The sequence below is a fragment of the Selaginella moellendorffii genome, unplaced genomic scaffold (genome assembly GCF_000143415.4).
Source record: "Selaginella moellendorffii unplaced genomic scaffold, v1.0 SELMOscaffold_24, whole genome shotgun sequence".
Taxonomy (NCBI): domain Eukaryota; kingdom Viridiplantae; phylum Streptophyta; class Lycopodiopsida; order Selaginellales; family Selaginellaceae; genus Selaginella; species Selaginella moellendorffii.
The window spans coordinates 30,612-49,966 of NW_003314285.1; the positions used below are offsets into that span (position 1 = coordinate 30,612).

Consider the following 19,355-nt stretch of genomic DNA (forward strand, 5'->3'; position numbering starts at 1 on the left):
TTGGTTTTTCCATTTTTTTCTCCAAGGTTTCTAGATATTCCATTTATATAATTCTATCTATCTATCTATATATTACTTTTTTTAATACATTTTTCTTTATTTGCAATAATAAAATCTTAAAATAATATCTCTACTAAGTTTTATACTTATATAAGCCTATAATAGAAATAATAACAATAATAATTAGAAAAATACATCTACATTATTAAGTTTCTGATATAAAAGCCCTAGATTGATAATTTTTTCATCAATTATATAAAGATATAGACACATTCCTAATAACTAATATTAAGTGAGTATTTTTCTTGGTATCATTGTTTTGAAAGCATCTACATTCTTCAGTATCACATAAGGACTAAATAAGTAAATGTGAAACACTCAAGCTCAAACACAAAAGGCTTAGCATTACTTATATTCATTTGCCTCCCAGGTGACTCCTTTGTGAAACTAGAGCCAATATTTTATGCCTTAGGGAAGTGAGCCTTATCCTAAAGTCCTTCATTGAATTTTGAAGATGCTACATTCTTTTCGTTAATTGGCTTTTCCAAAATCATATCTAGGATTTGAATTCTAATCGTGATGGTGGCTAGGGTTTTGATAGGAGATAGGGCTATACATTAGTGTCAGGACCCAAAGATGGTGAACTCACATCCTTTATTGGATAGTTTGGGAGGTTTCTTTTGGCACAATCCCATAGATGGATATGAGGGGACTTTTGGGGGATTTTGGAACTATTGGCAAGGATTTGCTACCACAAGGCTGTATCAACATTGTACCACTCTTGTTTCACTTGGTTGCACAGATGGTGGGTTGGATTGACATAGAGCTGTGGTGGAATTTTTGGGATTTCCATGTGGTACTTTATTGAGAGGGTTTGTGTGGACCTGAGCTAGGGTTTTTTGTGACAATGGAGTCAGCACAAAGTGGCAAAAATATCCCAACAAGCAAGATGCACGGAGGAAGCTTAGCATTTAGGACATTGGCAGTCATCTCTTGCCTCTGTACCACGACATGTTGGAGGCTCGAGGTTGGAAGTTCTCACAAACAACACTTGCTAGTGCCAGCAGCACTGTCATAGAGGGGCAATCAACCAAGCTCCAGATGTCTTCTTTAGTGCCACCCTGGCCTTCTCCACTGCTACCTTGGCCGTCCTCAAGGGCGACACAGCGTTGCAAACCAGTAAGATTGTCATTTGGTTTCCATAGAGTTATAGAGTTATAATTTAGGTTGATCCATCCATATGAATGCACAGTTTTGTAAAACTCAGTGAAGACTTATCTCGGGTGATGATCGGCTGCAGGAGAAACTATCAGTCCTATAGGTTTTTGGTTTGTCCTTTTGGGAAATATACCTACCAGAGCGAGTATGTCGAAGGAGAATGCTGTATAGTAGCCTGGAAAGTTGGGCTACGCTTTTATCCTGTGAGTTCCTGAGTTGATCAAACTCTACTGAGTCCTTTATTCATGAGTATATTGTCTCTAGATTGGTGGTTGTGCCATGACCTCTTTTTCCATAGCGTGCTTACGTGTTGTGGCAGTGCTATTGACGCTTGGAGTCTCATATGAGCGTCGCCGGGAGTGGAATTGAAGATCCTTGGCTCTCTGATCTCTTCCTTTCCATGCCGCTCACTGGCCCTGAGAAACGTTTGGCAAGCTAATATGTTCACAAGCAATGTTGGCAGGCTTAAAAGTTTGTTGATCTCCCCCCAAAGCCAGAAATTGATCTTTTGAACTCCTCAGATTTAAAATGTGATAAACCCTAGATGTGGAGGATTAGGGCTAGGCAGCTCGCTTGCAGGGCCTTGGAGAAGGAGATGGCGCAGGAGCAAGTGGTGACGCCGTGGGAGGTGTCGGGCAGCGGAGCTATCGATTATGACAAGCTCATCTCGCAATTTGGATGCGAGAAGCTGGAGCAGCGCCTCATTGACAGGGTCGTCAAGCTCACTGGCAAAAGAGCACACACGTTTCTTCGTCGCGGCGTCTTCTTTGCTCACAGGTACGTCGTCTAGATTGAAGAGTTGGACAGAGAGCATTTTTCTTCTGCTCCCAGAGACTTTGAGAAAGTCCTCGATTCTTACGAGAAGGGAGAGAAGTTTTACCTCTATACTGGACGAGGGCCATCGTCAGAAGCTCTTCATCTCGGCCATTTGATACCATTCATGTTCACAAAGTAGGTGTCGGCATTTTTTATTTTTTTTTCCATCGCTTTCTTCTGTAGATATTTGCAGGATGCTTTCAAGGTTCCGCTTGTCATACAGCTCACAGACGATGAGAAGTGTATGTGGAAGAATCTGAGCGTGGAGGAGACCAAGAGACTTGCACGGGAAAATGCCAAAGACATCATAGCCTGCGGCTTTGACATAAGCCGGACATTCATTTTCAGTGATTTCCAATATGTCGGTCGGTAAGTCATGTTGCTTCGTTCTAGTTTCTCGGATTGAATCAGCATGGTGTTTTTCCAGTGGATTCTATGAAAACATGATTAGCATCGCCAAGAGTGTGACCTTCAATCAGGTCCGAGTCCAGTTTGTCGCTATTTAAATTTTACTCAGTAGGAACTTGATGATTCAGGTGAAGGGCATTTTTGGTTTTGATGGCGAGTCTCATATTGGCAAGATTTTCTTCCCAGCTGTTCAGGTACTTAGTCTGCTCGCGTCTCCTCTCCGCCTAAATCGTACATCTGTACAGGCAGCTCCGTCTTTTCCAACCTCCTTTCCTCATCTATTTGGGACCAAAAGCAAGATCAAATGCCTCATACCTTGCGCGATTGATCAGGTAAGCTCTTTACTATTCCACTAGTAACTAAGGTTTTTCTTACCGATACAGGACCCATACTTTCGAATGACTCGCGATGTTGCTCCAAGACTAGGCTACCAAAAGCCTGCCTTGATTGAGTCGAGGTTTTTCCCCGCATTACAGGTGAGTGCTTCTTTTTAAAACTTATAGCACTAAGGCGTTCCACATTTCAGGGAGAGAGTGGCAAAATGTCTGCTAGTGATACGAACTCTGCAATTTACGTGAAGGATACCCAAAAAGAGATCAAGAAAAAGGTACGAGCAGCGTTAGAGTCTTACGGGTCTGACATGCTTCATAGATCGCGAATTATGCATTATCTGGAGGCGGAGATACGAAGGAGCTACAACGAAAGAACGGTGCCAATCTTAAAGTGTGGTGTTCCCGCGTTCTCGATCGGTCTTATATTCTTTTTTAAATTTATGTTACAGGTCGATATACCATTCAAATACTTGACGTTCTTCCTGGACGACGACGAGGAGCTCGAGAGAATAAGAGACGCAAGTAATCTCTTTGTTTTTTCAATTTTACTAACATGTTCAGTTTTTACAGGAGTATGGGTCGGGAAGAATGCTCACTGGAGAGATAAAAAACATACTGAGCGATGTTCTGTGGAAGATGGTTGAGCAGCATCAGCAGGCTCGTTTAGCCGTCACAGAAGAGGTTTGGAACGTGAAATAGAACACCATGGTTACTAAGTGATGAGGATTGTTATAATGCAGATGGTGGATGCTTTTATGGCTCCAAGAGAAATGCCTTTTATGTTTGAAAAGTAGCCCACAGAGCAACAAGCTCTTCAAAGTTTTGGGAGGTAGAGCTGCTCTTCCAATTCCTTTTTTCTTTCAGAGAATGAAAAGTGCTTCTTTCGATCTCATGCATTCCTTCTCAAGCAGGTATAAACCAGGAACCTTAAAACCATTGTTACGCTGGACCGTAACTTGGGATGGAGTGAACGGGGTAAGCGGTCTTGATTTAGAAAACGCTCAAGATGGTCACGCATCGCAGCAAAAACATGAGTTGCCAGATTGAGATAGTGTCGCATTGGAACGCATTGATGATGGCTGAGCTCTACCTCGGGCAAAGGATCCATAGCTGGAATTCTTCCACACTGAGAGCTAGGATCATACGAGAGAGACCAAAATCTTCTAGCCATTCTCGCAGGATACACTACTTTCTTAAGAAAAGTCAGGATTTCCTCCGGATTTTCTCCGTATCGCGCTCGTACAGGAGACGTGGTTGCATGATGTGGCTTTTCCCTCTGACTGGAAAAGTTCGTTGGTCAACAAAAGCTGTCGTGTGACCGGGATATTCGATTCAAGTCACTGGGGATATTCGCACACTCTAGAAAGCTCGCCTTCCTTTTCACGCTCAATCATTCAGCGTGGCGATAAGACAAGGGGAGGAATGCAAATAAACTTTGAGCTCACAGCGATGCGATGGCATTGAATTAGATTTTGGTGGATTGGACTGGCATTGAATTGGATCAACGCTGCTTTGAGTCCCACTTTCACATCCAATCTCTATGCATGTCTCGGAAGAGCATGGAAGTTAAAATGGTTTTTATTACTTTTCTTCTCACCAAAGAGGTAAGGGATTCTTGGAGCAGTGTCATTTTGATGATGGAAAATGATATGTGAAGAAACAGGGAGCACTTGCGTCAAGTCAGGATCTATAGTTTGGATGGGGACACTGGGAAGAAAACAAACATTTAACTATTCTTGAGAATAGGATTAGAGAGAAGAGGTTCTTCCTTTCTCAATCTAGTTCGCTCGGACAATGCTGGACAAGAAACAAACAGGGACAAAGTGTTGATCCCAGCGAGAGAGAGCGCTCGTCTTCGTCTTTGAAGGCTTCAAAGCTGGTTTCCTTATACCATATAAACTGTTGGATCAATTGGGACAATCCAACCGCCAGCACCAGCAGTAGCGGTGCATCGAGCAAATCCATGGATTTGGGATGCTTTGACTGCGAATTAAAACTCGGGGCACATAGCACCATCTTTGTGTCGAGCATGGCCACGACAGATCCGTCTATGCAAGTGATTAAACAAATCACCATCCAGCTTTTCTTGTCCCACGGGTGCCTGGTTTCAACACAAAACCATTTTCTTAACTTTCAAAACCAAAAGACACAAAGCTAGTTTTGTTTCGCGTGTGAATCCATGAAACCCAATCCGTCTCGAGCCAGCGACCGAAGACCCAAGAAATTCTAGAAACCAACGTAACAAAAAGGTGGCGAGCGTAGTTAGATAGATGTGGTCCGTACGGCAGCGCGTGCCGGGCTAGTTCGTACTGTGACGACGCGGCTTCCCCCGGCGAGCTGACGGGAGTCAGACGTGGCAGAGTATCCCGGAAATCTAGCGCGCGGTAGATACTTGGCACATGCTCATATGCCGTACAAGCGTACTTGACTGACGGGCTGACGGCCCTTGACGGTTGCACTTGCCGGCGAAAGTAAATCTGGGAGCTGGTAAAAGGTGACGCTAAAGTAACTCTAGCTTGTCAGTTTGCCCTAGAAAACAAACCATTTCCATGCAAAAAAGCGGGGGCGTGCTACTGTAAACTTCTATAAAAATGTGGGTGACGTTTGTACTTCGCCATTGTCCCAACATGTGGATTCATTGTTGATGCGAGTACGTCTGCAACCAGAGCTAGATCGATCCATCCATCGATCGATTCAAAGAACTTGGAAAGAAGGCTCTAAAAATGCATCACCCGGCCCTTCCAGCCTATAAAGACCTGTACCTTTTGTACTCGCTGGTGAATCGCTAGATCGCAATGTGGGGGCCTGTTTTGCCGAGTTCTTGGGCAGAGCCTCGTGTTACATCTCACCTCAGGCTTTTGATGGAATGGAAGTATCATGCACTTGGGTGTTTGTGTTTGAGTTGTGCCACTTTCAAGTCTATACACCATACTTTAGGAGAATCAATGAATTTGTATACTGCCCCTTTACTTCTTTCCCCCCTGGAAACACACCCAAGTACTCTCGAGTTGCTGGATCCAAATCCAATTGCCCGGGATTTCAAGGTACTTTCATATAACTTTGCCTTTTTCCCCATGGACCACCTTCTCCTTCCGCCTTCCTGCGTTGAACTCAAAGCTAAAATATTAATCTCGCTAGAATCTTTGGGAGGAGTGTGGTCACAATTTCAGGCTCCAGTCTATGGAGAGTCATGAGAATTAGAGGTAATGATGGACACTTCCCCGACCACTTCTCAGACTAGATAGAAGAGCTTCGGCTCATGCAGGCAGCAGAACAGATCACGTACAATGTTGTGCGCAAACTCGGTGGTGAGCGATCAAGGTTGATAATGATTTTGATTGATCAAGGTTATATTTTAATCTTTCACAACTTGCTTGCTAGGATCGAGTGTGGGTGTGTATATTGTATTCAATGTGGATATCATAATTTCTTATTTGGATTTCACGTGAATGATGGATGGCTCCCTAATGCCATGATTCACAAGCGATCCTCTTTGACTGGTCTTTCAAGCTCACTTTGTTTACACTATTGCAAAAGCTGGTGTGAGAGAACTTTCGGATTGGTTTCTAGAAAGCAGTTTTCTTGGAATTTAATGTTCAGCAAATGAACTCGCGTCGACCACCGTGTCGAAAAACCCTCTCGGTCTGGTATTTGTTTGTTTGATTAAACAAAAACTAATCAGAAACTATAGCCGCAGTGGCAACAAGAACAACAAAACAACAGAATAATGGATTTTGTATATAATTGGTGAATGATATACACAAAATTCCAATCGCCCACGACTCACATATGCCGTAATAAGGTTAGAAAAAACAGCTTTGGAATGCTTTGACAATAAAAATCTTTCTTGAGGCTCATGCTGTTGCCGGAACGGCAAGCTTTGATGTGCCATGTCCTGTTATTGAATTCAAACATATTATTCTTCACCGCCCTCGATTAATCAGCTCGGGAATTCTGTCCGCCATGAGCCCTACATGCAGTCATAAATTATGGCCTGGCCTGGTTGTTAACTTAAGAACATTCATATAAGAACATGCATGCAACACTTGGTAAATAGAATTTTAACGTGAGACGGGATCCTCGCTGCACTCAAAGTTCTTGACATCATCCAAAAGGCTGTTCTCCTTGGAAGTCCCGATGGATCAAAGGTGTATATGCGGATTGCCGGGTGGCCAGATCCGATCTAGAAGAAATTTTGCAATCCGCGGGCGCGTTAGATTTTGTTGCTGGATTGGCATATTGTTCAATGACCACCCTCGTCGTCTTAATTTCACTTTCAAGCAGCAGCAGGAACAGCAGCAGTAGAAACTTGGCAGGCAAGGAAGAATTGTTATAATCAGCGAGTCAGCTATTGCAACAGGGCAAGAACAAGGACATGAGCTTCTTTAGATTATCACCTTTGAAAACATGGGATGGCACGTAATTACATTCACGTGCAAAGAGTGTGGCTTGCGATTCTTGAATCCCTCTCGGTGCTTCTTGTATAAAACAAGAAAGAGAGCCTCTAGGGCCGACAATCCCTCTTACAGGTAGCAAAACAACCATTTTCATAATCCAAAGCGAGCCAAAGCCGAGTCAATTAGTGCGTGCTTTTGGCAATATTCATCCGAAAGGTGGCGTGCTTGTCTCTCAAGAACCCTAAACTCCTTTTGTCATGTTGCTGGATGATCAAATGTTTCAATGCAATGTATCATGAGTGCGGCATTATTTGATGAATACAGTAGGAGCTACGTATTGGGCCAGGTGGGGCGGGCCACAATCCCCCGACCGGCAGACCCCACCGCTCACGTCACCTTCCGGTGCCGGAGCTCCGGTTTCCCGGCCGGGCAGACCCCACTTGGGCAGCACGGGCAGCTCGGGCAGTCCGGGCAGCCTCTGTGTGCGGTGTGTTTTTTGTTCTTGAGATCGTTAGCAGCAGCCCTTCTCTGAAAATACGTCTGTCTTTCCCAGCTCTCGCTTTCGCTCATTGTTGCCTTGTTAGATCCTGGTCGTGTTATAAGAAATTCCATACCGTCTTAAGGCTTATAATATTTTTCCAATTGCGCTCTATATATCTCCTCCTCGCTGGATCCCAAGTTCTAAAGAGTTAGAGCTTCCAAGGAAAAGAAAGGAAGCTGTAGATAAAGTTCCATCTGAAGTTTCTGGGGCGTTTGGATGCAGCAGCATCATAATCACCAGATCACTTGCGCTCCCAGCTTCTCCCAGCAGATGATGCTGCTTCCATCTCCTCACGGTTTCGGAGTGTTGCAGCTGCAGCACAGGAACGAAGGCAAGTTGCATTTCCACAAGGATAATGTATCCGGGAATGAATCATCTCTCTTTTAACTTCGCCTTTGCGCGCGAGTGCTTGCTTGTACATTTTGTTCTTCCAACCTGAGGGAATTTTAGTTCTATCCGGTTGCTGCTATGGTTTTTATCCTGTTCCTCGTTTCTAATGTGCGTTTTGGTGTTGTTTCTCCAGGATCAAGCACAAGCAGCAGCAGCAACTGCTATAACTCTGCTCTCTCCCTTCTCGGCGGGGGCCCCCCCGCCGCCGCTGGAAATGTACACTACGACATGGCCCAGATGTTCATCCCAGGCCCCACGACCACCACTTCCACCTCAACCTCGGCCACCAAGCTCGAGGATTTCATCGGCAGCGGCCCGGCTCTGGATCTCAACGACATCCACGGCTCTTCCGCCACAACCGCGGCACTCCCTTTGTTCACGGGAGGAGCTGCCGCTGCGTCTAGCCACAACAACATCATCGGTTTTGGCGGCTTGAGCAGCGGCACTCTCGATCACTGTTTCTCCACCAGCAGTAGCAGCTGCAGCTTGTTCCCGTTTCCGGAGCCGCACCAGCAGCACCAGCACCAGCAGCAGTGTGGCGGCAGCATGTACAACTTCGGTGCCGTTCACAGCAGCCTGCCATCGTTGCACCTCGCTGCTTTCGAGTTCCAGCAACAGCAACAACAAATGCCACAGGCGGGAAACTTTGAAGATCAGAGAATTGAATTGTCACCACCGCCGCCACTGCCACCGCCGCCGCACTACAGCCACGATCACCACCAGTTTCAGCAGACTCCAGGATCCGTGAACTTTTTCAATCTCAGCAATGCGAGTTCTCTGAGGAGCCCGTGGGCCGCGGAGCATCAGAGTGACGCCACCAGCCTCTCGCCGCCGGCTACGGCCCTGGAGATGGTTAGCAGCAGAGACTTTTTTCATGGCGACAAGGCTCCGCTTCCAATGGCCAAGACCATCGACCACTTACGTGAATTCCAGGATGCTGCCCAGCAGCAGCAGCAGACGAGTCGGGCGCACCTGCAAGTCGAGCCACTCAACGCGGAGATCCTTGTCGAGTCGGATCAAAGCCTCTACAACGCCCTGCAAATGCCTGGCAGAGGAGCTCCTCACGTCGAGGAAGATCACCATGAACAAGAGCAGAGTCACGGTGGCGGTGCCAAGAGATCCAAAGAATTGTCTGTCGGTCATAGTAATTGCTGCGACGACAACGACCTTGTCCGATCGGATCACGGCAAACGATCGGCTCCCCCAGGTGATTTGTACGAGCTCTCCTCAAAGAAGTCAGCGGCAGCAGCGGTGGACGCAAGTGGACAGCGTACATCCAAATACCGCGGTGTTACGAGGTTCGCGTTTTTAAATTCTCTCGCAAGTTTGTTCTAACTTGTCCCTCTTGTTCTTGATTGTTCTTGTTCCAGGCATCGCTGGACTCGTCGTTACGAGGCCCATCTCTGGGACAACAGCTACAAGCAACCGGGGAGAGATCGGAAAGGAAGACAAGGTATTCTTTTCTTTTCACTGTTTTTGCCTTCGTAATAATTCCTACTCGCGAGCTAACTCTTTGGCATTTGTGTGGCTTTTGTCTCCGGATGGGATCTTCTGGGTGGAGCTCCTGCAGTGTATCTAGGTACAGTCTCTAAACTATCCACGCATTGCGTGCGCCCATTAGTTTAGGCTTTGTTTTCGCTCTTGCATTATACGAGTTTTTCATTGTCTAGTCGACAGGCATGCTCTCTTTCGCTCTCGGCTTGGCTTTGTAGGAAATTGTTTCCGCTACTGTAGAGTTTCTGACTTTGTGTCTGGTTCAAACTAGGGAGACTGTAGCTCTTAGTGTCTTGTGTGTGTGGTGTGCTAGCGTACGATGGCATCTGCAAGCCAGTTTTTTTCTCAAGTGGATTGTTTTGAGCTGTTTGTCTAAAAGAACGCTTTGGAATTGGCACCAGGTGGTTATGACAGTGAGGAGAATGCAGCCAGGGCATATGATCTAGCAGCTCTCAAGTACTGGGGACCCAACACTATTATCAACTTTCCTGTAAGATTTCGTGGGGAGGTCGCCAATGTCGACTGCTCACCAGACGCCTTGACCATCTCCTTGACTAAACTTTTTCTCTCTTCTTTTCCAGCTTGGAAACTACACCAAAGAGCTCGAGGAGATGAAGCACAACACAAGGCAAGAGTACGTCGCGGCCATAAGAAGGTTGGCGGGCTTTATACGTCTTGGTTTGTTTATTGGATGGCTCTCTCTAAGGTTGCGTCGTCTCTATCAGGAAAAGCGATGGCTTCTCTCGAGGGACTTCGGTTTTCCGGGGTGTTACGAGACACCACCAGCATGGACGATGGCAAGCGCGGATTGGACGTGTGGCTGGTCACAAGGATTTGTACTTGGGGACATTTGGTACGCTGTGCAACAGTAGAGAAAACTTTGACATGTAGCTTTTGCTTTACGACCCATCTTTGATGTGATCTCTGGATAGGCACTGAAGAAGAAGCCGCTGAGGCGTATGACCGGGCTGCTATCAAGTACCGCGGTCTCAAGGCGATCACAAACTTTGAGATAAGTCGCTATATCAAAGTTCCAAAGGAGGACGAGAATGGGAACCAAGTTTTGGAGCAAGGGCTCCAAATGGTGAAGCAAACTCCCGATTGGCAGAACTTCTTCCAGATTATCTATCAGCCCAACCAGGCTCTCTGGCTCCAGCAGAATCAGCACTATGCAAACAGCCAAGGTTAGATCTTTCAACATCTGAAGATAAAGTTTCTAAACTTCTTTTTCATTGCAGAAACATCTGACCAGTCCGTGATCACATCGAATCCCAGCGACACCAACGAGTGCTCGGATCGATCGTATAATTACTCTCACTTTCAAGGAGACCATGTTGGAGGAGTCCATAGCATCCACCAAAACAAGGATCAAGTGTTCCAGTTTTGCTCTCCACAAGCTAGTGAAGCTGCGATTCCATTCCAGCTCCAGAAACCGAGCTATGGAAGCGGCAGCAACAATCAAGTGCCAATCTTCACAGGCTGGAACGAACTGAGCTGAAAAGAAAAATTTCTCGAGAGAGACTTTCCCTTGTAAAAAGAATTATATATACACCACTAGGTACTTACCGCAATACTTTATCGTAGCTCTGTGGAGCTACAACAATTTTGGTACATTATAAAACTACTCAAGAGGCAGTATCAATTCAAGCATATAAACAACGAAACAAACGAATAGATTGTGCGTACTTGTTTGCGAGAACTTTTCAGGAGCTCAAAGTGCAGCCAATGAACATGCGCCATCGTCCAGGACGGGCGTACGTATAGAATAAAGTAGAAACAAAGTATAAATACTTTGAGTCATGCATCTAAGATCGAGATTCTAGAAGTTGCAACAGCTATATGGTAAAATACTAGAAGGCTATGTGGTAGCAGTGTAGCACAGAGGTAATCTACTGTAAAGATCACCTTTCTTTTCCCTTTGAAATTCCTTCCCATATATTCCACCACCCCCATGCGCGATCTTGTTAGCAGTACTTCGTAATCCACCAAGTTGCCAGGCAGGGGCAAATGCTGCAAAGCAAGTAAGCCGTGCCCGAGAGAGCAAAGCAAGAGAACAAAAAAAGGATGGAAGGAAGAAAGGTGAGAGAGAGACACACGCAAAAACAAGCCCAGAATCCGAGACAACCACCAAACTTCTGGCAAGCAAGTCTGGACTCTGGAGGGCGACTGGCATTCAATGCAAGAGTGTGTCTAGCTCTTCTTCCCCTTCTCTCATCTCTCTTTCTTTTCCTTCCAATCCCTTCAAGGAAATCCTCCTCAACCGCGGGTGGCGAATTTTATAATGGAAACATCAATTCCTCAGAGTTAATGAAAGAACACGAGCGCTGACCTGATGGCAGGCGGACGAGCAAGAATCGTGGCGTGAGCCCCCCGATGTGAAGAAGGATATAAAAATAGTATCCACACACGATAAGGAGCTTTAATGGGATGGCTGGTTTTGAAAACTACGGAAGCATGGCGGCTAGCACAGCGAGCAGTAGCGAGAACGAAGACTCGTCTTTGCTTGCTCGCAACGAGAAAACCAAGGAGAAAGACATTGTTGTCTGATATGTTTGGAGTTCACTGCACGGATACAAAGGTGGTCGAAAGCAAAGATGCCGATCAAATCTTTGGTGGCTGAGGAGAAAGAGTAGCGATCAGAGAAGAACTCACACTTGAGCTTCTGCGACTTGGGCGATTTCTTCTTCCTCGAGCTCCTCGCTCTCCTCGTTCCATGCCGCAACCGTGTTGGAAAGAAGCACATACGGCGCTGATTTCAATCGTCCCAGCTGCACAGCTCGCTTTGCCGCGGCCGATGCTCGCTTGGAATCGCTGTGCGTCTTGCAAGCCGAGATCAGAGACAGCCACGAGACTCCATCCGGCTCGAAAGGCATGCTCTCGATGAGATCCTGCGCGTCCTCGAGCCGCCCCGCGCGGCCGAGGATGTCGATCAAGCAGCCAAAGTGGTCGGCGGTGGCCGGGATGCTGTGATCCGCGACCATGGTGGCGAAGTAGTCGCAGCCATCCCGGAGGAGACCTCCATGGCTGCAAGATGAGAGGATGCTCATGTAAGTGATCCCGTTTGGCTGGACGCCGTTGAGAACCATGGCTTGGTGGAGCTCCAGCGCGAGCTTGTCATAGCCGTTTTGAGCGTAGGCTGCCACCATCGCGGTCCACGACACAACGTCCGCTCTGGAGCTCGCAACTTCGTCAAACAAGCGTCGAGCCTCAGCCAGACTCGCGCATTTCCCGTAGAGGTTGACGAGGCCGGAGCAGATCATCGGGTCGCACTGCACTCCCGACTGGGCGATCGTGGAGTGGAGAACTCTCCCGACTTTGAGCGATGCCACCTTCGTGCAAGCGTCGAGCGCGTTGACGAAGGTGATGGTGTCTACTGGAACTCCTTCCAGATCCATCTTGCTAAAGAGCTGGAGAGCTTTCTTTCCTTCGCCGTGCTGTGCGAAGGCCCCGATCATCGCCGACCACGACACCGTGTTTCGAGAAGGCATCTCGTCGAAGGTTTGCTTGGCTCGGTCGAGATGCCCGGTTTGAGTATATGCAGCGAGCATGGCAGTCCACGACACGACGTTTTGCTGGGGCATGGTTTGGAAGAGATTCTCGGCGCTGTGGAGATCGCCATGCAATGCAAACGCGGAGATCATAGCGTTGTAGGAAACCACATCCGGGTGTGGGAGCTCGTCAAACATACACTTCGCGGTGTGTATGTCTCCCTTCTCGGCGAAAGTGGTGATCATGATGTTCCATGAAAGCTCACTCCATCGAGGCATCCGGTCGAACGCTCGCTTCGCCTCCTCCGGCACAGCATTCGCGGAGTAAGCCCCGATCATCACGTTCCACGACACCAAGTTGAGCTCCGGAGCCCGGTCAAAGAGAGCCTTTGCGTCGACGACGTTCTTGGCATCCACGAACGCCGTCAGCATGATGTTCCAGGTGATCGCATTGCTCTGCGGAATCCGGTCGAAGAGCGCCCTCGCGTCGACGAACTTGTCGTTCTGAGCGTGCGCACCGATGACGGCATTCCACGAGACGACATCCCGGTTTGGCATTCGATCGAAGTTCGCTCGAGCCTCGTCCAAGTTGCCATTTGATCCATAGGCCGAGACGAGGCTGTTCCACGACATGAGAGTCTTATCCGGCATGGAATCAAACACCAACTTCGCCTCACGCAAATACCCGTTCTGGGCAAATGCTGAGATGACCGAGTTCCAGGCCACAAAGTCCCTCTCCGGCATGCACGAGAACAACCATTGCGCCTCCTCGAGAAACCCATTCTCTGCGTAAGCCACCACCATGATCGTCCACGACACCACTGTGAGCTGCGGCATCTTGTCCAGCATCACCCTTGCATTCTCTAGATGCCCCCTCTGGGCATATCCCGTGATCATCGTGTTCCAGACGATGAATCCCCGCAGCTCCATCCGATCGAAGACCTGTTTGGCAGCATCGAGGTTCCCGGCCTGGGCGTATCCGGAGATGATCGTCATCCACGAGAAGCTGGAAGCCTCGGGCAGCCCATCAAAGAGCTCCTTGGCGCTGTTCATGTCTTTCAGCTCCACATACCCGGAGATGATCCCATTCCAAGTCGCGGCCTCCCACTCCGGCATTCTCGTCACCACCGCCATCGCCTGCTGGATCTGCCCCCCCTGCGCGTACGCCGCCACCATCGCGTTCCACGACACGCGATTCCTCTCGCCCATGGCGTCGAAGATCCTCCTCGACTCGCCGGGATCGCTGGAGTTGCGCGCGTGGGCGGCCAGGTAGATGTTCCACGAGAAGGAATTCTTCCTCCGGATGGCCTGGAACGCAGCGCGCGCGTCCGCCACGCTCCCGCACAGCCCATACATCTGCACGATGAGGTTGCCCAGGAACGTCCCTCCATCGCCGCCGAGATCGCGCACCCGAGAATGCGCCCTCCTCGCCCGGGCGAGATCTCTTGCGCGCCCACATTCCCGCAGCAACGCCGCTATAGCACCCTCATCGATCGCTCCTCCAGCCCTAGCAAGCATCCACGATTGCCAATCCCATGCGTCCACGTGTATCACAATCCAACGGCCACAACAGCTAGTTAACCAACGTTGACTAAAAGAGTGTGTTTCAATTTTTTCTTTCTTTCGGAGCAAGGAGCTCCCTGGCCTCACTGCAGTGGAGCGTACACCGAGTAGCAATCCGGAGGAACCAAGACGTGATGGTGGAGAGGATATCGGCCCTGCGCAGCCGACACCTCCGGCCCAGCTCCGCCAGAGTAGCTCACGCTGCTGACGCTCATCGAGCGAGAGATCGGCCAAAAGCGACCATTCGCATCGCTCTGGAGAGAAGCCAGCGGCGTGTGTGCGTAGCTTCCCATCATCTGTGCGCTTTCCATCCTGCGCTGCTGCTGCTGTTGCTGCTGGTGATGCTGCTGCTGTTGGTGTTGCTGCTGCTGTTGGTGTTGCTGCTGCTGTTGGTGTTGCTGCTGCTTGGCACTGCTTCCATCGCCAGGCAAGCTGTAGTCTCCGCCTCTCCCACCGGGATGATGCAGGATCGCGCTCAGCGTCCTTCCCAAGTTCTTGTCCTCGTCCAGGAGATCGTTGATGATGTCCAGGTGCGGGAAATCCTCCGAGAGGCTGCTGAAGAATGGCGGCGGGGGCGGAGGCTGCCTCGCGGGTGACAGCATCTCCGCGCCTGATGGACTGCCTTGGTTGTCGGAGCTCTGGTCTTCGGAGTGCCCGGCGTCGTCGCTCGAACTTTGCTGCTGCTGCGGCGGGTGGTGCTCGCTGTGGAGGACTTCCTGTGTTACCGTCCCAAATGTTATCGCTATCGAGTCATCCTGCCCGTTTTGCTGCTGCTGCTGCTGCTGCTGTTGCTGGCTGCCACCACCTTTGTGAGGAGGTTTATCGTTGCTACTTGCATCTGGCATCGTTGCCACTTGGACCTCTTCCGCTCTTCCAGACTGCTCGTAAACAGGAGGTAGCTTCGACGCACTACCGCTCGTCGTCGACGTTGTTGTTGTTATTACTGTTGCCGAGGACGACGAGGCAGCGGCGGCGGCAGCAGCAGCGTAAGGCCGAGCAAACCCGCCATTGCTCACCAAGCCGCTACTCTGCGCGCTGTGTCCTCCAATATCGGCTCCTGGGCTGTGCAGCCTCCCCACAGCAGCATTTCTGTACGACACTGGTAGACCAGCCTGCTTCGGGGTGTCGATGATACCGGACGCTTCACCACCACCGCTCAGCCTGCCAGCGGCACTCATTGAGCGAGAGAGAGGCGGCGGAATCGGCTGCAAAGGAAACGGCATGGAGTGCCGAGGTCCATTTGCAATCATTGGCGCAGTCCCTGGTCTCGAAAAAGCTGGCATTGCGGACGCCGTCATACCAGGCCGTGGATCGTCGTCGGACTTGTGCTTCATAGCGTTGGAAGAGTCACTCCTGCCTTTTGAGTGATGCCCGTTCTCAGTAGCATGATAAGAACCATTTGTAGTCGCCCTGCTCGACTTTAACTGTCGATTGTCACCTTTCGGTAGTCTTCCCTTCGGCACTGAATCCCCATCAGGCGGCATGCTATCGCTTCTGTTGCTGGAGGCCTCGGAACTAAATCTACAATCTGGAACATCCCCCGATCGATTCCTGTGGCTTCTTGTTTGATCACCTGCTTTGTGCTGGGCGTAGCTAAGCTGTTCGTGAAGCAAAACAACTTCGTCCTCCTGCAAACGCCAAAGCTTTAACGCTAAACGCTCTAGAAAAAAATTTACCTTTTCTTGTAGACGTTTTTCAAGCCAACGCACTCTTTCCTTGAGAGAAAGAATAACAGCCTCCGAATCTATACCTCCTGGACTGCAACTACTGCTCGTCTCGCCAGTGCTTCGAGCGTCTGCAGTTCGGAGAACTGCATCGCCTTCAAGAAGCCTACCATCGCTGTCAAAACCATCAACAGCAGCCCTGCTCCTGCCCCTGTCACCGCATTGTGTAAACAGCTGAAACGAGGAAGTACGAACAAGTACCTTAGGAAACCGTGTTCGGAGATGTGCGTCCTTGAACCGAACAAATTGCTACTCGGCGGTCTCACCGATGGTAGAGAGTCCGACGAGCAAGTGGAGGAGCTGTCGTCCAAAGCCGAGGGTACTCTTTTACTCTGCCCGCTGGCTTCGTCAGTTAAAGAACCACTGAAACTTGCTTCCATTTCCTGGTTCACGAATGATGCGTCTCGTTCCCATGTCGCATGTTCTAAATCATCCGCTGTTCCAAAGGTTCCCACAATGCTATCCAGACCACTATCACCTTCCTCATCTACAGTCTCGCCCATCAAAATCGACGAGAGGTCGACATCCGTTAGCAGAATTTTCTTCGTGACAAGCCTACTGCTTGTTAGATCTTGCTCCAGGCGCTTTTCAGAAGGATCTTTGTCTTTTCCTTTACGATCTTTCCTTCTTTGTTTAGCCTGTAAGAACAAAGAAGGATAAAGTTATATAGATTAGAGTAGAGTTTACCTGTTTCTTCTTAGTACGTTTCTCCCGTTCAGCTGCCTCGCGCTTTGCTTTAAGCTCATTTTCAGCCTGACCGGCAGCTTCTTCTTCACGAATAAGCTCTTCTTGACGTTTTAACGCCACAGCTTCTCTGTACGCCACTTCTATCCGATTGCTGCGACGGAATGACCAACGTTACATTGAAAGTATAATAAAAAGAGAAATACCTGAATAAATGAGCTAGCACGAACATTTCGACAGTCCGCCTGCCAAGCTCTGTAAGCCTCCGTTCGTCACGTTCAACGAACTCCTTCCCAAATTCATCTCCAGACGCTCCATCCTGATAAAAGCATAAAATGGTGAAGTTCAATCGAATACCATATTGTCTATACCTTCGTCCGGTTTTGAGGCCCCTTATCATCTTTGTAGGAAGGCAATGGCTCTAGTACGACCCGCTCCAAGAGCGAAAGTATATCGCCAGCAAGTACAAAAAAATCCTTCTCCATCCAGACAACAGGTGTAAATGAATCATATCCTGCGTCTAATTTATGGTTCTTGTTCTTTTTCTGACGATCCAAAGCCTTACAGCCACTGTATAATGCATCCATGACCAGCGTTGAAGTGACCTCCTTCTCGTTGAAAAAGCGCTTAACCACGGCCTTGAAGATAATATCTGTCTTTTCTCTAGCAAGCCGTCGGCGTGCATTGTCTTCGACAGCCGACCAGAAAGCTCGGAAACTGGCAAGCACAGTAAGGAGTTACTAAGCAGATATATGGTTACTTCCGCCATACCTTGACCAGCAAAGAGTATCCTCTATTACTTTACCAAGTTTCTCTCTCTTCTCTTCCACAAAGCGTCGGCAAATACCCTCAACGTTTGTTATGTACACGCGGACCAGCTCTCGCCTATACTGACAATCGAGACAGCGGAAAGGCTGAAGAGGATTCTCCCTGTCAAAATTCCAACAAACAATAAGATACTAGGATCTTTTAGACAGCCAAACCTGATAACTTGCACTTGGGCCTTGATAACCAACGTATCGCCGACCGTGAAACCATCCGCAACTTTAGAAAGTTCCATAAATTTCTTCCAACCCCAGTCATGCTCCTTCTTGCAGAAACGATGTAAAGTATCTGCTTGTACAAAGTACACTTAGCGCCTATTCTACATAGATAAAAGTTTGCAGCACCTGAATACTTAGACTTCTTTGGATCTTTGTTGACCACGGCTATAGTAAACTGCGCAAAATGACTCCATCCTTCAGAAAACACAAGACGAAGACAAGGTATGACAACCGTTAAAACTCAAAAGAGAAATCGAGTCTACTACCTGGTAGAAGCTTGTCATAATCTGCAACACACAGGAAAAGCGAAAGGTGATTGCAAACATCACATCCCTGAGGATACACTAAAATATACCTGAGAAGAAACGCTGAAGCCGTTAGAACAGCTTAAAGAGACAGGAGGAGAATGTTAGACGTGTTTGCTCACCACTTGTAGCCTCCGACTTCGAACACATTGCTCCGAAGTTCCCTCTTGCTTATCTCGGAGAAATTCTCGATCTTCCAGGTGAATTTTCCGTAAAGGTCCGAGGGCTTGGGTCCTGTAAAACAACAAAGAAAAAATGAACAAGAAAAAAGAAAGAAAAAATCCCACGACGAAGATGAAGAAATGATAAGAAAATGCGCTACCAGCACAATGAGGAATTCCAATCATCGGCCACACACAAACCCTATTGCAGGAATCGAGCAGTCACCTGGCAGCGTGGAGAGCGCCGACGATTTATCCTCGTCGGAATCACAATAGCCTGGAGATGTGGATGGAACTGACGGCTCCAACTGCTCGCGCGACCTCCATTCCGCGACAGCATCCGCGAGATGGAACCTGTTACCTCCGGACGACGCCGCTGGAGCAGCGCACGCCAATGCCGCATCGTCCCCGCTCGCATTGCCCTGCCCTGCGCACGCCATGCCGGGCAACGCAGAAATAACCCTAGCGCTGGGCGGATTAGGGCAAACGCAAATAATCCCCTTAAGCCTATACTTTCTGGTTTTAGGGCAAAATAGAATTAGGGTTCTTGGATCCATATGGCCGTAGCAGATGAAAATTGGTGTGCGCCGCCGATCTTACCACTCCACCGCCGCTCTGCAGGGCTTCCGCCGGCTGATCCGCCCCCCCATTGACATCTCCAAGGTCGTCTCCTCCAGGGACTCGCCCCTCTCGTTTGTCTCCACGAATTGGCAGCGCGAGGGCGACGAGAATCACAGCCGATGGGTCAGCCGCGACGATGGCAGCATCGTCAAGCTCCAATCCCTCGCCAG

General features: G+C 48.7%; 3 protein-coding genes across 5 annotated transcripts; 1 reads left to right on the forward strand and 2 right to left on the reverse strand.

Moving 5' to 3' along the window:
* The first annotated feature begins 1,763 nt into the window (after window positions 1–1,763).
* On the forward strand, window positions 1,764–3,999 carry LOC9657370 (tryptophan--tRNA ligase, cytoplasmic). 3 transcript variants are annotated; one of them, XR_002992860.1, is made up of 14 exons: window positions 1,764–1,995; window positions 2,050–2,169; window positions 2,218–2,403; window positions 2,462–2,513; window positions 2,571–2,636; window positions 2,688–2,774; window positions 2,826–2,918; window positions 2,969–3,049; window positions 3,094–3,165; window positions 3,224–3,292; window positions 3,345–3,455; window positions 3,515–3,603; window positions 3,686–3,749; window positions 3,798–3,999. XR_002992860.1 is itself a non-coding variant. In XM_002974148.2 (13 exons), the coding sequence occupies exons 1-12, from the start codon at window positions 1,814–1,816 to the stop codon at window positions 3,566–3,568; spliced, it is 1,173 nt and encodes a 390-aa protein (XP_002974194.1). In that variant the 5' UTR covers window positions 1,764–1,813; the 3' UTR covers window positions 3,569–3,603; window positions 3,686–3,999. The 3 variants fall into 3 exon arrangements, 1 of the variants encoding a protein (XP_002974194.1); XR_002992861.1 differs by having other exon boundaries at window positions 3,817–3,999; XM_002974148.2 differs by having other exon boundaries at window positions 3,686–3,999.
* An 8,245-nt stretch (window positions 4,000–12,244) lies between these two features.
* On the reverse strand, window positions 12,245–14,602 carry LOC112347739 (pentatricopeptide repeat-containing protein At2g35030, mitochondrial-like). The gene has a single exon (XM_024679082.1). The coding sequence runs from the start codon at window positions 14,600–14,602 to the stop codon at window positions 12,245–12,247; it is 2,358 nt and encodes a 785-aa protein (XP_024534850.1).
* A 44-nt stretch (window positions 14,603–14,646) lies between these two features.
* LOC9657367 (TNF receptor-associated factor homolog 1a) lies at window positions 14,647–19,051 on the reverse strand. Its single transcript, XM_024679201.1, has 12 exons — window positions 18,791–19,051; window positions 18,526–18,637; window positions 18,365–18,453; window positions 18,225–18,293; window positions 18,039–18,168; window positions 17,827–17,985; window positions 17,427–17,772; window positions 17,262–17,374; window positions 17,059–17,209; window positions 16,573–17,009; window positions 16,324–16,522; window positions 14,647–16,275 (listed from the first exon to the last, which is right to left on the reverse strand). Exons 1-12 carry the CDS (start codon window positions 19,002–19,004, stop codon window positions 14,731–14,733), a joined length of 3,564 nt encoding a protein of 1,187 aa, XP_024534969.1. The 5' UTR covers window positions 19,005–19,051; the 3' UTR covers window positions 14,647–14,730.
* Between the last annotated feature and the right edge of the window lie 304 nt (window positions 19,052–19,355).

Bases quoted from the DNA above. Each gene is read 5' to 3' on its own strand.
- LOC9657370 (XM_002974148.2), top strand. From the start codon at position 1,814: ATGGCGCAGGAGCAAGTGGTGACGCCGTGGGAGGTGTCGGGCAGCGGA. The intron at 2,404-2,461 runs GTAAGTCATGTT...GTGTTTTTCCAG, and splicing joins GATTTCCAATATGTCGGTCG to TGGATTCTATGAAAACATGA. The intron at 3,456-3,514 runs GTTTGGAACGTG...GTTATAATGCAG, and splicing joins GTTTAGCCGTCACAGAAGAG to ATGGTGGATGCTTTTATGGC.
- LOC112347739 (XM_024679082.1), bottom strand. From the start codon at position 14,602: ATGCTTGCTAGGGCTGGAGGAGCGATCGATGAGGGTGCTATAGCGGCG.
- LOC9657367 (XM_024679201.1), bottom strand. From the start codon at position 19,004: ATGGCGTGCGCAGGGCAGGGCAATGCGAGCGGGGACGATGCGGCATTG. The intron at 18,638-18,790 runs GTGACTGCTCGA...GTTGTTTTACAG, and splicing joins GGCGCTCTCCACGCTGCCAG to GACCCAAGCCCTCGGACCTT. The intron at 18,169-18,224 runs GTGCTGCAAACT...TTGTACAAGCAG, and splicing joins AAAGAAGTCTAAGTATTCAG to ATACTTTACATCGTTTCTGC.